General features: G+C 39.1%; 1 protein-coding gene across 4 annotated transcripts in view; it reads right to left on the bottom strand.

The window, feature by feature from the left end:
- Nucleotides 1–2,787: 2,787 nt before the first annotated feature.
- Nucleotides 2,788–15,833, bottom strand: part of LOC148855357 (putative 3,4-dihydroxy-2-butanone kinase) — a 54,997-nt gene continuing 41,951 nt past the window's right edge. For 2 of the 4 annotated variants that reach the window (XM_088941359.1, XM_088941361.1), the window contains 5 exons: nucleotides 4,591–4,674; nucleotides 4,408–4,481; nucleotides 4,227–4,339; nucleotides 4,046–4,141; nucleotides 2,788–3,308 (listed from right to left, as the gene is read on the bottom strand). In XM_088941359.1, the coding sequence (XP_088797485.1) occupies nucleotides 3,183–3,308; nucleotides 4,046–4,141; nucleotides 4,227–4,339; nucleotides 4,408–4,481; nucleotides 4,591–4,674 (493 nt within the window). In that variant the 3' untranslated portion in view covers nucleotides 2,788–3,182. Of the gene's footprint in view, nucleotides 3,309–4,045; nucleotides 4,145–4,226; nucleotides 4,340–4,407; nucleotides 4,482–4,590; nucleotides 4,675–15,833 lie in introns of all 4 variants that reach the window. The other 2 variants (XM_088941358.1, XM_088941360.1) reach the window with 1 other exon arrangement.

Here is a 15,833-nt window from a genome sequence, read left to right as displayed (position 1 = left end):
TTTTATATAAACATTAAAATATGTTTTTTACATTTAAATGACTTATTTACAATCATATAAAACTTGTAAGTGTTATTACTAATATATTTTTTACAATTTATTTGAATTTTCTATCTATTTATGTGTATTTTGATTTTTCGTTCGTATCTATGCGTATCTGAAATGTATCCCGATACGTTTCTTAAAATTGTATTTCCGATACTCCTTGCGTTTCCGATACTTTGAACCTTTCTTCTCTCTCTCTCTCTCTCTCTCTCTCTCACACACACACACACACACACCCCTTAATAGTCAATGTTTGTAACATCTCGCCTCTCCATTAAATCCCTCTTTCCTCTTAAATCTCTTTTGGCTCTACCTAATAAAATAAAGGTGCTAATTAGATGGATTGGGCTAGGTTAAGGGCCAACATAAATATGAACCCTAGCTTTGACCCAAACTAATGTCAAAACCCAAATTTGCCCACCAATACACGGGGTGAACCAATTTTCTTAACCCCCAACGTTGGTGGCAATGGGATTTGATTCAGGTCTTTACTACGAGTCTATGATAATTGACAACTAGCCAAAGAATCCATCAACTATAGCTACCATCAAGTTAGTTTGAAGCTCAATAACTGAAAAGGAAAAGAAAATTTATTATTTTTCTACTATTTATTATGTAAAGAACTAGAAACATATAAAAACTTTGGTGAATCACTACCACTTCATTTTTTCCTCACAGTTAAGATGTTATCCTCTATTGTCGATGCAACATCATAACAAAGATTGGGATGGGGTGGTAGATGCACCCCTGATGTTGCCATCAGCCATCAGCCATCATCAAGAGTTTGTTGTGAGACAAATAAAACCAGAACAAGTCAGGTTTGACTTGGTTTCAATCTTGGAGAAAGGGGCAAAAATGTTGAGCATTGAGAAACAATGAAGTGAACAAGCGAAGAATTATGGGAAGAAGTGAGCATACTTGGAGTACCATTTGTTTGGATATGTCAGTGAGCAAATATAGTGAAGTTTGAAACTGCGAATGACGCCCAACCAAGCCCCCTACATTTGGGTGATTGATGATTGTGGAATGAAAGTTCTGGGTTGATTGTGAGTGAACTAACCTCCTAAACAACATCTATAATGGAATCTATAAAGAAACCTAAGAGGAGAAAAAAAAGGAAGTGTCGAAGAAGGAGATGACCAATGATGAGTTGGTTCACCCTTGTTTTGGCTGCAAGAAAGAGAAAGCAGAGAACAAAAAGGTATAAGAAAACAAAGGTAGAGAGAAAAGAGAGAAATACTAGGGAGGAGGGCGACTAACTAGTTTGTTTCTTGTCCAAGGATGGGGGAGAGAGAGATGGGTAGACTTGGGGAATTTTTGGATTGAAAATCTATGGGCCCTTTCCCTTTCAATATTTTAATAGTCAAGTGACCTTTTTCAAATGAACAAAGAAATGGTTGTTGATAGAAAACCAAATGCAAACCAAGGGGATTCTTAATAATACGAATAGGCAAACAACAGGGGTGTTTTTGTTAATATGGTATGGGGTGTCTTACTAAATGGCCCTAATCAAGGTTTTAAATATTGATACCAGCGTATCGGCCTGTATCACTGCTTTATTATGCTTTATTTAATTTTTTCAAAACCGATTCGGAGGGGTCGGTTTAAGTCCCGACTACCCTCTGAAACATGGTCTGACCCAATACACCCCTATAGAGGCATTATCAGGAAGGCCCCGATATGATACATATTGTCCGACACGGGCCCTAATAATTACAATTAAGGGTGAAATTAAACCAAGTCAAGCCAAACTTTTCCATATCTTTGGCTTGATTTGACTAAAATACCACTTAGTTCAAACTTGAGTTCAAGTTCGTTTTAAACTTTATTTTTCGATTCAAGCTCAATTTGATTGAATATTCAATGAACTTGAGTTTAGCTTGACAGTTCAAAAATGAATGTATTTTTATAGTATATAATATGTTCTTATATTATATTATATTATATATATATATATATATAATATTTTGACCCAAACTTTTTATTAGTCAAACTCAAATTTGAATAACTAATCGAACTTACCTTGATATTCAAACTTGATTTGAACTCAATTAGAATCAAATTGAACCAAGCCTAATGAAACTCGACCCGGAACTATTCAATTAGAACTCAATTCCATTGCATCCCTAAATACAATCCAAATTGAAGCCGACCTGATTGCTGCCAATATATATATATATATGGTAGGAGGTTTTTTGTTTTCTTGGCAACGAAAGAACCCGCTGCAGTGGGTATACAACACTTGGTAATCAGCAAAGAGGAAAGGTCTGCACGCCTTGTTCTCACTATTAATTAATAATTGGGTTTACTCTAGATCATCACAATCTTTAGACTCTAGGATATAGCTCAACACTCCTGATCTGCTACCCACCAAGATTCAAAATATCGATATGGGCGTATCAGGCGAATCGATACAGTTTTTTTTTTTTCAGTTTTTATTTATTTTTTTCTGAAACTGGTTCAGAGGGGCCGGTTTAAGTCTCCTCTACCCCCTGAACCGGTCAAACCCCCGATACACCCAATATAAGATCGCATCGAATGGGTCCCAAAACTATACTTATAAGCTGATACGAGACAATACGCCACTCCCTGAATGATGAAAAGGGAGATATTCCCAATGCACACTGTTATGTCCTGTGGGAACAAGTAGTGGGTAACAGAACCGAGCCATGGGCTCGGGACTGGTTCACATATCAGACCCACTGACAGCAAAACGCGTTTGTACCAGCATTATTCAAATCATGATTGGAAAACCATCATTATTCAATTTTATGGCAATAGATAAAACACTCCCGTAAACCTTGTAAGAGTCAATTGTCCCCAGCTTCAAGATTTGGCCTATAACAAATGGAAGCTACTAAACAACGGCCCAAATCACGAGGATGGGTTGATGTGATCGGTTTTTTCTTTTTTTCTTTTTAATAACCAACCTAATAAATTCTTTCTAGGCATTTCATGGTAACGTAATGTAGAAAAGAAGAAACTCGCTCTCTCAGCTTTATGCAGAACTGCATATGCGGAAAGCCTATGAGTAAAAGACGGTCACGTAAAAATTTGTGCAAAATTTCTTTGGTTTACTTGGTGGCAGCAGCAGAGTAGGTAGTATATGGCAGGAAGATATACAGCAGCTACACTGCTCATGAAGCTTGTAACTTCTGCTTGACGGCTAAGGCTGCTGCTCTATACCAGGCCGCGGCAGCCATGGCTCCTGGGTCTGGAACTGATGCAAGAATCTCTACAGGGACATAGGAGGAACGACCAGCCTACAGAAATGCATCATTCAGATTTCCGAACATATACAATTGATCTATACAGACATAAAAGAAATGCACATATATTGTTTTTGAAACAATTTACTCAAAGAATGGAGGGACTAAAACGGCTAGGGAAGAACCAAAATCATTTTAAGTGTCAATAATTTAACAATGGATATGGCATTAAACAGAGTGGAATGGTGAAACAGGATTTCATCTAGTTGGATAAGGCTTGGATAATGATGATGATCATCATATACAAATAACAAAGGTCGAGAGACAACAGAACATGTGGTACAAGCCTAAGAAGAACCTTGTAACACGGTGATAGATAACAAGGAATATTAGTCCTACCACCCCAAGTAGAACCAAAGATGTGGTCTCACCACAACCTTTTGTTAATATTACCAAACCACGTTGATATATAAAGGCAACACTCTTGTGATGGATACATGAAAAGCAACTTGTAAGAGTACAATCGAAGTTCAAAATTTCACGATATGCCTATTTAAACGGGTTTTGGCAGCCACTATTTCTTTTAATAAAAAATATGGTTAAAAATATGCCTAAAAACCAAATTTTGAATAAAAAAACTAAAATATATATATAAAAACATGTTATTTTAAGTACTGATATGCCCCTGCCGATACACAGGGGCGTATCGATATTTTGAACCTTGAGTACAATTAGCATCCTTCTATATATAAGACAACCAAAGAAAGAAAAGGTTCTCAGTGGAGACTGACCTGTGCCTGCATGTGAATGGTAGACTCTGCACCATTTTGTGCTGCTTCCGATGAGAGAACAAAAGCAGTGATAGAATCATCTCCAGCATTTAATCTCTGCTGGCGAAGAAAGATTATTGGTATAAACTATAAACTCAATAATGGATCAGACAGATAAGCAAAGGCAAGAACCACTGGTTACCTCTTGCAGAACTTTTGATGCTGGAATAAGGGCATCCAACAATGTTCGATAACCTGCACTAGCTCCTCCATATTTACTGACAGCAGCAATGGATGCTTCCAGTGCATCAGCCCCTGGAGAAGGAGAGATGTTAAGTATTTCATAATCAGTGACAGTAACTACATCAAAAGCATCTTCTCACATTGTTTGACTGTCATCAATGATGAACTGCTTTCTTTCAACTTCGTATATGCTGCTTTACAGAATATATCATATCTGTACATAGAGCAAATGATGGAGAAATTAAAACCAACTAAAATTGATGAACCTAACATCTAGCAAATAGATATTGAAGCTAAATTATGGGTTAAGGCAAATCGAGTACATGATCCCACTTGTCCCTCCCATTACTTTTCTCATAGAAGATCCAATTTCATTGACTGTTTCTGCAGCATCGTTCAAAGGATAACTGTAAAGTAGAAAAACATGATTGAAATTAATCTTTAGATGGCAATGTCTATACTAGGAACACAGACATCCTAGACTAATGAACACTGCTTTCATATTACATATCTAAAATAGAAAGATCCGTTAGTTGCAACTGCATGCAAAACCAAACAGGTTTGATTGAGGGGTAAAACAAGACCAGGATATTTATGAACCTCAATTTCCCTTTGGGCCAAGAAAGCAAATCCATAACACCCTGTAACATCAAATATTGTCTCCTAACCAAGGCAATATTCATATGATATTCCTCTTCATTTACTCCTTTGGAGATAAAAGTTCAGATATATTTCACTTCCTCATATCAGAGACAAGTTCTGGAGAGAAAAAGAATTTGAAAGGGTGTGTCTAATGTCTTACACGCCCAAGCAAGTTGTTATTATATACTAATGAGATACAAAAGATGAGAAAGGGATATTATGCCCTTCTCAAGTACAAGAAAGATTAAAAGAACAAATAGAACAATGTACAATGATACAATACATAGGATACATGATAAAAAGATACTTCCAAACAAGAGATCAGCCCTTATAATCTCTGCATCCCCCCTCACACTGATGCCGAGGAAGAAGCATCTGTTTGTCAGTTAAAAAGTTGTGGAAAGGACGAATTATAGTAGCCTTTGTAAAGACCAGAGGAGATGTGAGGAAGAGAGATATGGCCTGCTAGGAACTGATCTTGAGTGAAGTGGCAATCAACCTCAATATGCTTTGTATGTTCATGAAACATATGAGTTGAGGTTATCTTAATTGCACTTGCATTATCAGCATGGATGGGAACACAATTAGATGTTGGAATATGTAAATCATGAAGAAGAACCTATATAGTGGTTGGGGAGATTAGCAATTGCTATGGCTGATATGTTAGCCAAGTAAGGGGTAAATAAGAAAGAATTGTTTTGGGCTCAACTGTGATTTCTGTAATTTATTTTACTGTTCTTGACTATCGCCAATTCTAGGGCTGCAGTTAGTTTCAGCCTTGCACTCTCATCCCTGCACTCTAAGTTGTACTTGGAAGGTTATCCTTTTTGGGTAGATTACCGACCTAGAAGGATAAAGTAGGTTCGGCTGATAGCAAATTCTGGGTGTAATTACCCAGTCTCAGTGATACAAAAGGCATTTGTTAATCTTTTCTTGACAAAGAATGGAGTTTAAGAGTCAAGGGGAAAACTATTTAGGGGCTGGTGGCGCTGGTAGCATACCTGAGAACAGTTTTCAGATTACCACTGTAAAATTTAATGGGTCAAACTACCTAGAGTGGGCCCAATCAACCATGATGGCTATTGGGGGTAGAGGAAAGCTAAGTTATTTACTGGGAGATGTCAATGAACCAACCAAGGAGGACCAAATATATACCAAATGGGTTCAGGAGAACTATTTGGTTATGACATGGCTGTGTAAACCACATATCAGCCGAAATTATTTATGGGCAAAAACAGCTAAAGAAATTTGGGGTATCATGAAAAAAACCTACTCCCAACCCCTCAATGTTGCTAGGGCCTATGAGCTAAAATGTAAGGTGAATAACCTTAAGCAGGGAGAGAAGCCAGTCTTGGTTTATTTTTCCACCTTGAAATCCTTGTGGCATGAGATTGATCACTTAGAAACAATTGAGTGGGAAAGCCAAAAGGATGCACAGATCTACAGAAAGCAGGTTGAAACCAATAGGGTATTTGAGTTTCTAGCTGGTCTGAATTCTGAGTATGACATTCTGAGACAACAGCTTCTAACAAGAGACAGTGTGACTCTGTCACAAGCTTACTCTCTAGTGCACAGTGAAGAAAGTAGAAGGAAAGTTATATTATAGCATTCGCCACTTCAATCAGCCTTGGCAACAACTAAACCCAAGTTTGGGGGTGATAAGGAGAGAGATATGAAGAAGAAAGACAAGGACCTAATATGTGAACATTGCAAGAAACCTAAGCATACCAAAGAAACCTGTTGGAAGCTACATCCTCATCTAGTTCTCGCAATACTCAAGAACAAAAAGGTGAATGCTAATACAGTTGTTACTACTGATTGTGCAACCTCATCAGGCACAAGAGTAGCACCACTAGACACTCTAGCTACTGTACGAGTTGCCTTGACTCAGTTGGAAAATGAGGTTGATAATTCAACATCATCATCTCAGCCAGTCACAACATCAGCTCCTCCCACCTCAGCATTTGCTCATTCAGGCACACGGGCCTCAGCTTATCATGCTTCAGCTCCAGGTAACACTGAACATTATTGACTAATAGACTTGGGTGCATCTGATCATATGACTGGTTTGCCTTCACTATTTACTACCTATCACTTATCTTCTGGTAAAGACAAGGTGTTTATTGTTGATGGATCACTTGTTCCCATTTCTGGCAAGAGAGACATCAAGTTGTCTAATGCCATTTCCCTGTCATTTGTTCTGCATGTTCCTAAACTTAGCACCAATCTACTTTCAGTTAGCAGCATTACTAAAAACCAGAATTGCCCAATAACCTTTTTTCCTGATCGATGTGTTTTTTAGGACTTGGAGACAAAGAAGGTGATTGGGATTGGCCGTGAGACAAATGGAATCTATCTGCTTGGAGGAAGTTCATAGTGGGACGATAGTGAAGCTAGAGGTTCTTTTGTTTCTCAGTCCATTGGTCAAGTCATGCTTTGGCATAACTGATTGGGTAATTTATCATGTAGGTCTTTGGAAAGCTTGTTTCCTAGTTTATTTGAATCTATCCAGATGTCCATTTTAAAGTGTGAAAGTTGTGAGCTTGCAAAGCATTGTAGAATAACCTATTCATTAAGTAATACGAGAAGTAGTGTTCTTTTTGACATTGTGCATACCGATGTTTGGGGAACATATCACATCACTGCCATGGGGGGGTACAGATACTTCTTGCTATTTGTTGATGACTACACCCTGTTTTCTTGGGTCTACTTGATGCGTTCTCAAGATGAGGTCCCTACCCTAACCCAGACCTTTCATCAGATGATTTTAACCCAGTTTGGGGTAAAAATCAAAATTTTCAGATCCGATAATGCGAGAGAATACTTTAAAACATCACTAGCCTCTTATTTTCTTGACCATGGGATTATCCATCATAGTACTTGCCCTCATACCCCTCAGCAGAATGGGGTGGCTGAGAGAAAGAATAGGCACATAGTGGAAGTAGCTAGAAGTATCATATTCAACTCCAATGTGCCTATACATTTCTGGGGAGATTCCATTCTCACAGCTGTGTATCTCATCAACCGAATTCCTTCACAGGTTCTTGACATGAAACCCCCATTCACTCTTTTATATCCTAATAAAGAGTTGTTTTCTATCCCTCTTAAAACCTTTGGTTGTACCTGCTTCGTGCAAGCTCTTGGCCCTCACTGGTCCAAATTTGACCCTAAAGCCTCAAAATTAATTTTCCTTGGTTATGCACAAACTCAAAAGGGATACTACTGCTACAAACCTGCTTCAGGAAAGAGATTTGTATCTATGGATGTTACTTTCTTTAAGGATGTACCTTATTACTCTAGGGTTTCTTCTCGGGGGGAGAGTAATACGGTTGGGGTTAACACATTAGAAGTCCCTTTACCTGTTCCATTAAATGAAGAGGGGTGTAATGGGGAGGGTTGTCAAAAATGTCGGGGTTTGAGAGTTTATCACAGACGATGGAGGCAGATTGATTTCGGTCATCAACAGTACAGGCTAGCCCCAATTCCTTCTAAAGATCCAGATCTAGGTACTACATCTCTTCCAACTCCCATTATAGATAAGCCTTCTGCTGTTGAGACTTCTCCATCTTCTGAGCCCTCACTTCCATTGAATGACCTTGACCTTCCCATTGCAGTCCGTAAAGGCAAACACCATTGCACCTCATCCATAGCCCACTGTATCTCACAATTCTTGTCCTATGATCACCTGTCTCCCTATTACAAGTCCTTTATTACATCCATTGTTGATATTCCCATTCCCAGAACAGTACAGGAAGCCCTGACCATTCCTGAGTGGAAAGATGCAATGAAAGTAGAAATGGATGCCCTTTTGAGAAACAATACTTAGGAGATAGTTGATCAACCCAAAGGGAAGAAACCAGTTGGATGTAGATGGGTGTTTACTGTGAAATATAATGTTGATGGTTCCATTGAAAGGTATAAGGCCTAGTTAGTTGCAAAGGGATTTACTCAAACTTATGGTATAGATTACTTGGAGACTTTTGCACCAGTAGCAAAAATGACTACTATCAGAGTGTTATTATCTCTTGCAGCCAGTTACTCTTGGCCCTTGTTCCAAATGAATGTTAAAAATGCCTTCCTCAATGGAAACTTGCAACAAGAAGTGTACATGCAGTTACCTCCTGTTTTTATAGTACAGAGACAGGTAAGAAGGTTTGTCGATTGAATAAAGCTTTGTATGGACTAAAACAGTCCCCTAGAGCTTGGTTTGACAAGCCCTTGAAAAGTTTGGCTATGTGCAGGCTCAATCAGATCACACTTTGTTTATTAAGAAAGTGGATATTTCCTTGACTCTACTTACTGTATATGTGGATGGCATTGTAGTAACATGGAGTGATAACAGCGAAATTGAGTCTCTTAAGAAACTTCTCCATCAAGAATTTGAGTAAGGACCTGGGAGAGCTATGATATTTCTTGCGTATTGAGGTAGCTCGGTCCAAACATGGAATCTTTGTTTCTCAAAGGAAGTATGTCCTTGATTTGTTAGAAGAAACAAGAAAGTTGGGTGTTAAGCCAACTGATACACCTATTGAATAGAATCACAAGATTAGTGCAGAAGGTGGAGAGCCTCTTGAAGATAAAGCTATTTTCCAAAGATTAGTTGGTAAACTACTATATTTTTGTTTTACACGACCAGACATCAGCTATGCAGTCAATGCTATTAATCAGTATATGCACTCTCCCAGAACTACCCACCTACTTGATGTTGAGAGGATATTGGCATATTTAAAGAGGTGTCCAGGCAGAGGTGTACTATTTAAGGATAATAATCACATGAAGATAGAAGTTTACACAAATGTAGATTGGGCCGGTTGTGTTGATAATAGAAGGTCTACCTCTGGATATTGTGCCTTTGTAGGAGGTAACCTTGTTTCTTGGAGGAGTAAGAAACAAAATGTTGTTTCTCGTTCCAGTGCTGAAGCTGAATATCGGTCCATGGCAAATGGTGTGGTTGAAATACTGTGGTTGAAATCACTGTTTGATGAATTGGGTATTACCTATGAGAAACCTCTAATGTTGTACTGTGATAATCAGGCTGCTATTAATATAGCTCATAACCCAGTACAACATGACAGAATCAAGCACATTGAAGTCGATCGACATTTTATTAGGGAAAGAGTTGCATCTCAAGAAGTCTGCCTTCCATATATCAGCTCCAACATGTAGCTTGCTGATCTTCTCACCAAGGCAGTTTCAAAGAAGAAGTTAGAAGCAGATCTATGCAAGTTGGGAATGACAAACATCTATTCCCAACTTGAGGGGGAGTGTAGAAACCACTGATGTGGTCCCCACCTCTTTCTATTGTACTCGTATACAACTACTAGTTATTTAAGTGTCAGCCCACAATTAGTTGTTGCCTTTTATTAGGACTTTAATTGTTGTCTTTTATTAGGATTTTAATTTTGCCAAGTAAGCAATCTTATCCTTACTTCAGAATTCATATAAATAGAAAGAGGGGGCGACAGATTAAGCATCATCTTCTTTTCTGAAATCCTTCTTTCGAAATCTTCTTCTCTTCTTTTCTCTTTCTCCTCTCATTCTCTCCTCTCATCCCCTTAATTTCCTATTGATTATACACCACAGCTTGGGCTGTTAGTAGTCTCATACGACTACAGACTTCTCTACCCCGTAAACCTCTTCGAAAAATTCTGCTTTCATCAAATCACCTTGTTCAATTGGGCCTGAAAATAAAGCAAAAATAGTGCCTCCCTCATCCCTAACAACCCCTCCAATACCTGAGGGACCCAAGTTACACATACTACCACCATCAAAGGTTGGCCTTTTTTTATCAACAAGAAGAAGAATTTTATTAACAAATGAGGAAATAGGTTACAGAATTACAGAAAAGCACAGGTAGACAACCTTTGCCCAACAAAATATTACAATACAACCCAAGAAAGTTGTTGCCTGTAGACCCCCTGTTTAGCTAACGAGTCAGCCATCCCATTGGCAGTCCTAATCCATGTAAAAGAGGCATTGACCTCCTTTGCCAAGCTTCCAATCACCCTTGGAGAGTGTCTACAAAAGACCCCTGTTGGCAATCCAAGAGATCACCAGTTGTGAGTCCCCTTCAACTTCCAGGTTTTTTCAATCTGCTTGCTTAGCAAGTTTTAGACCTTGTAGCAGTGCTAACAACAGCCTTTTGAGAGTTACCTACCCCAAAAGAAAAGGTGATGGAATGGAAGCCCCTAGGTAAAAACAAAATCAAGCTGAATTTTGATGGAAGCTCTATAGGTAACCCGGGTTTGGCAAGCATTGGTGGTGTGCCACTTCATTCCATGCCCTTGCTATATTAGTCATTGAGAAATTTTGGAAGAGCTCAAGTGTTTTTACCTAGTTTTCTACTCTTATTTTTATAATTTCCACAATTTCTTCCTTTGATCTATACCCTCATTAAAGATCCTTGCATTCCTTTCCTCCCAAATGGTCTACGCCACCACCACCCTAACTGATTTCCACATAGTCCGTCTTCTTTTCATTGGCTGCCTTAAGAAATTTAGGATGAAGAGATTCACTAATACTAAGGAGAGGTCCACCTGCAACCAAAGATAGAACAAAAAGATTCCCAACATAGAGCACAAAAGAGCAATAGATCAGTACATGAGGGGAGTGGCCTCAATACAAGCTTGATTGAGAGAATGTAACAAAGTTTGACGTAGGTTGAGACTTATAGTCAGACACTGAATTAAGTTTAAGGAATAGGGAATAGAAAAGAGTTTCACCCAACCAAAGATCTTCCCAAAAGAGAACCCTAGACCCACATCCCACATCAAATCTGATGAGATTAATAAAGGTTGGATATACCTCTTGTATTGCTTTTCAAGGACTCAAGGTTGAAAAAGAAGCTACCTTTGCATACTAGCCATTATTCATCTGCCCATGAATGCTTTCTATGACCTTATACCATTACCACTATTACAGGCCCGTGAATAGGATCTCGTCACGGGTCAGTCCACAGGGAAAACCTCCTGTTTTCCCTTGTTCCTCCCTTTTCTTGAAGAACCTATCTTGCCGCCCTAAAGGTGATTTGTTCAAGAGATTACCAACTCTCCTTTGTTCTCTTTCTTGACTGAAATTTTTGATACCTTTATTGAATAATATCAGCTCCTTAAATAGGAGACTACAAGAGGAAGAATCCTACTTTTAGGAGGACTCCTTGCTAATCTACTACTCTATCCTATTAAACTGATAAGATAAGATAAGACTTCCTTAATCTATCCTACTGAACTGATAAGATAAGATAAGATAAGACTTCCTTAATCTATCCTACTAAACTGATAAGATAAGATAAGATAAGACTCCCTTAATCTATCTTACTGAACTAATAAGATAAGATAAGACTCCCTACTAATCCATACTACGAACTGATAAGATAAGAACACTGAATAGATAAGACTCCTACTAATCCCTACTACTGAAAGCAAATAGGGTAAGAATACTGAATAGATAAGATAGGATGAGAACACTAAATTTCTGCTGCTGAGAACACTAAACTACTGCTCCTGCTGTCGGCGCCCACATCATTACTCCCCTCCTGGACTACGAGCTTGTCCTCAAGCTCGAATTCAGGATGGGTGTCTTGAAACACAATCAAAGGAATCCCGAATAGGTGAAATGATTTTGCCCTCCTGGATCGGGATCCAATGAAGAGGGTTCATCCTTAGACAACTATAGTGAGATACCAAGATTTGACCATGCGTAGCTGCATTCTTTGCCGCGGCCAACTGCAACCTTAAGGTACTTCTGAGATGTCTTGAACTATAGAGTACAAAGATTGTGAAGGCCAAGCTGGTGCCATTGAACCACATCATCTGGATCCTCTTCTATTGCCTGCTTTAGTGTGTACAGAGCTCGCTCTTCCACTTCCGTCAAATCATTATGTCCAGTTCCAAATGTTGCTGCAATTTCATGCTGAGCCTTGTGAACCATGGCAAGTCCTACCCATGCTATCTGAAGCTCAATTGTTGCAGAGTCCCCTTCTCTGAGTATTGAAGCCATTTCATTCACAGCCCATGAAAGTTGTTCAGTGGGATCTTGAGACCTCTCTGCATCCTTGATACGATGAAGCGCAACAGCAAATTGAGTTGACATGCAATTAGGTTCCAGTTTTGCTGCCTTCTCCAGGCACCTTCCAGCACTTCTATGATCACCAGCCAAATAGTATGCATTAGCAAGATTCACCCAGATATGTGCAGCCCTAGGATCTGATCTGACTACAGCTAACAAACACTTTTTTGCAACATTTGCAGCCACAACATGAGGCATACAAGCTCCTTCACCAGCACTTGCCCCAACACCTGCAACAACTTGAAGATATGCAATCCAAAGATTCTGCGACACCTCGACGACACCGGATTCCTGCTTAATCGGGACATTCTGGGTATTGCTAACCTGCGCTAGGGCAACGACCTACTGCTCGCCCGACGATTCTGCCACGTCTGGTCGGTGGTCGGTTGTGGTTGCAGCCCCTTCCGAGTTCCTTTCCTTGTTGGAAAAGTACAACTCCATCAAGCGCCTTAATTCTCAGACGTCGTCCTTGATCTTGCACACCTCCGTGCTTTTTCCACGATCTTGAGCTTCAGATCTTGAACCCTAGTCTTCAACTGCTCAAGGTCACCCATGACGCCTTGCTCTAATACCAAATTGTTACAAGCCCGCGAATAGGATCTCGTCACGGGTCGGTCCACGGGAAAAACTTCATGTTTTCCCTTGTTCCTCCCTTTTCTTGAAGAACCTATCTTGCCGCCCTAAAAGTGATTTGTTCAAGAGATCACCAACTCTCCTTTGTTCTCTTTCTTGACTGAATTTTTTTATACCTTAATTGAATAATATCAGCTCCTTAAATAGGAGATTACAAGAAGTAGAATCCTACTTTTAGGAGGACTCCTTGCTAATCTACTACTCTATCCTATTAAACTGATAAGATAAGATAAGGCTTCCTTAATCTATCCTACTGAACTGATTAGATAAGATAAGGCTTCCTTAATCTATCCTACTGAACTGATAAGATAAGATAAGATAAGACTCCCTTAATCTATCCTACTGAACTGATAAGATAAGACTCCCTACTAATCCATACTATTGAACTGATAAGATAAGAACACTGAATAGATAAGACTCCCACTAATCCCTGCTACTGAAAGCAGACAAGGTAAGAATACTGAATAGATAAGATAGGATGAGAACACTAAATTGCTGCTACTGAGAACACTAAATTACTGCTGCTGCTGCCGGCACCCACATCAGCCACTTTCCTAACTTGTTCCTATGGATCAGGTTCCCTATTCCTAGACCTCCTTTCTCCTTTATTTTGCTAACTTGTTCCCATTTTAGTAGGTGGTCCCTTTTTACATCCCTAGGCTCCCAAAGGAAATCCCTTGTAAATTTCTCTAGCTGGCCTACTATCTTAGTTGGAATTCTGAAGGTGGAAAGGAAATAGATTGGTAGGTTGGCTAAAGTAGCCCTAATCAGGATTATTCTCGCACCTAGGGACAAGTAGTTCCTCTTCCAGAAGGCCAACTTCTTTGTGAACCTCTTCTCCACTGGTTTCGAAAAAATCTCCAATCTTGGGTTCCCTCCCAATGGTAGACCTAAGTACTCTAATGGACAGTGTTTAACCTAACATCCTAGAAAGCTAGAATCTCAGCTAGCACTCTCATGTTTTCTTCTTCCAGATTGATCCTAGCTATACAACTCTTTCCTCAATTTATCTTCAAGTTGGAGGAAAATTCAAAGGAACTGATATGCTCTTAGATTTCTTATATTTTCTTGATTGCCCTCACTCACAGAATAAAATGATGTCATTTGCAAACTGCAAATGTGCGACTGCCAACTCAATTCTTACTCTCCTTCATCCTCTTAAGCAAATTACTCTAGTCAACCTTCAAGACCAACCTACTTAGAACATCAACAATTATGTGAAAAGGAAGGGAGATAGAGGATCCCCTTATCTCTAACCTCTTCTTGCTGGAAAGAAATCTCTAGCTACACCATTAACCAATATAGAATAATGCACTGAGCTTAAACAACTCTTAATTCACATCCTCGACCTACCCCTCAACCAATTTTCTCTATTATTTATAGAAGAAAAGACCAACCCACAAAATCATATGCCTTTTCTAAATCCAATTTGCACTTCTCTTCTCTGCTACACATTCATTTGCCACCAAAATTTGATCAATAATTTATCTCCCTTCCACAAAGGCACATTGAAGTTGTGAGATTACTAGTGGTAAAATCTTCTTTAACCTCCCAACCAAAACTTAAGCTATGATTTAATAGAGGCTTCCCACTAGGCTTATTGGTCTAAAATCCTTTGGTACTTTTGCCTCCTCCTTGGGGATTAGGGAAACAATGGTTGAGTTTATTCCTTGAGATATTACCCTTCGAAATAGAATTCATTAAAGACTTCTAGCAAATCTCCTTCGATAAAATCTGAATACTGTTGATAGAAGGCCAAGGAAAATCCATCCGACCCTGGGGCTTTACAACTTTCCGTCGAGAAGACAACCTCTCTAATTTTTTTAAGGGTAAAGAGACTCTCCAAAGTTGTTGCCAAGGCTTCAGGCAGTCTATCCCACTAAAAGTCCAGGAAGATAGGGCTTCTCTTGCCTAGGCTCAAGAAGACACCCTTGAAGTGATCTACAAAAATCTTACTATTTCCTCTTCCCTAGTTACCTTGTGGCCTTCCACTCCTAGCCTAGCAATTAGGTTCTTCATCATTCTACTATTGGTTAAAGAATGGTAGAATTTTGTATTGCCATCCCCTTCCAAGAGCCATTTACATCTAGATTTTTGTCTCCATGAAGTAATTCTTCCAACCCACACTTTAGCCTCCACCTTTCCTTTTTATCTTCTCTACTAGTGTTTCTAAGAGCTTCTTTCTTGTCCAACTCCTTAATACTTGAAATGATTCTTTCTTTAA

Source organism: Nelumbo lutea, chromosome 4 (assembly GCF_056320005.1).
Source record: "Nelumbo lutea isolate HS-2025 chromosome 4, American lotus-T2T, whole genome shotgun sequence".
NCBI classification, from domain to species: Eukaryota; Viridiplantae; Streptophyta; class Magnoliopsida; order Proteales; family Nelumbonaceae; genus Nelumbo; species Nelumbo lutea.
The sequence above is the reverse complement of the archived record's forward strand: the minus strand, read 5'-3'. Positions and strand labels throughout refer to the sequence as shown.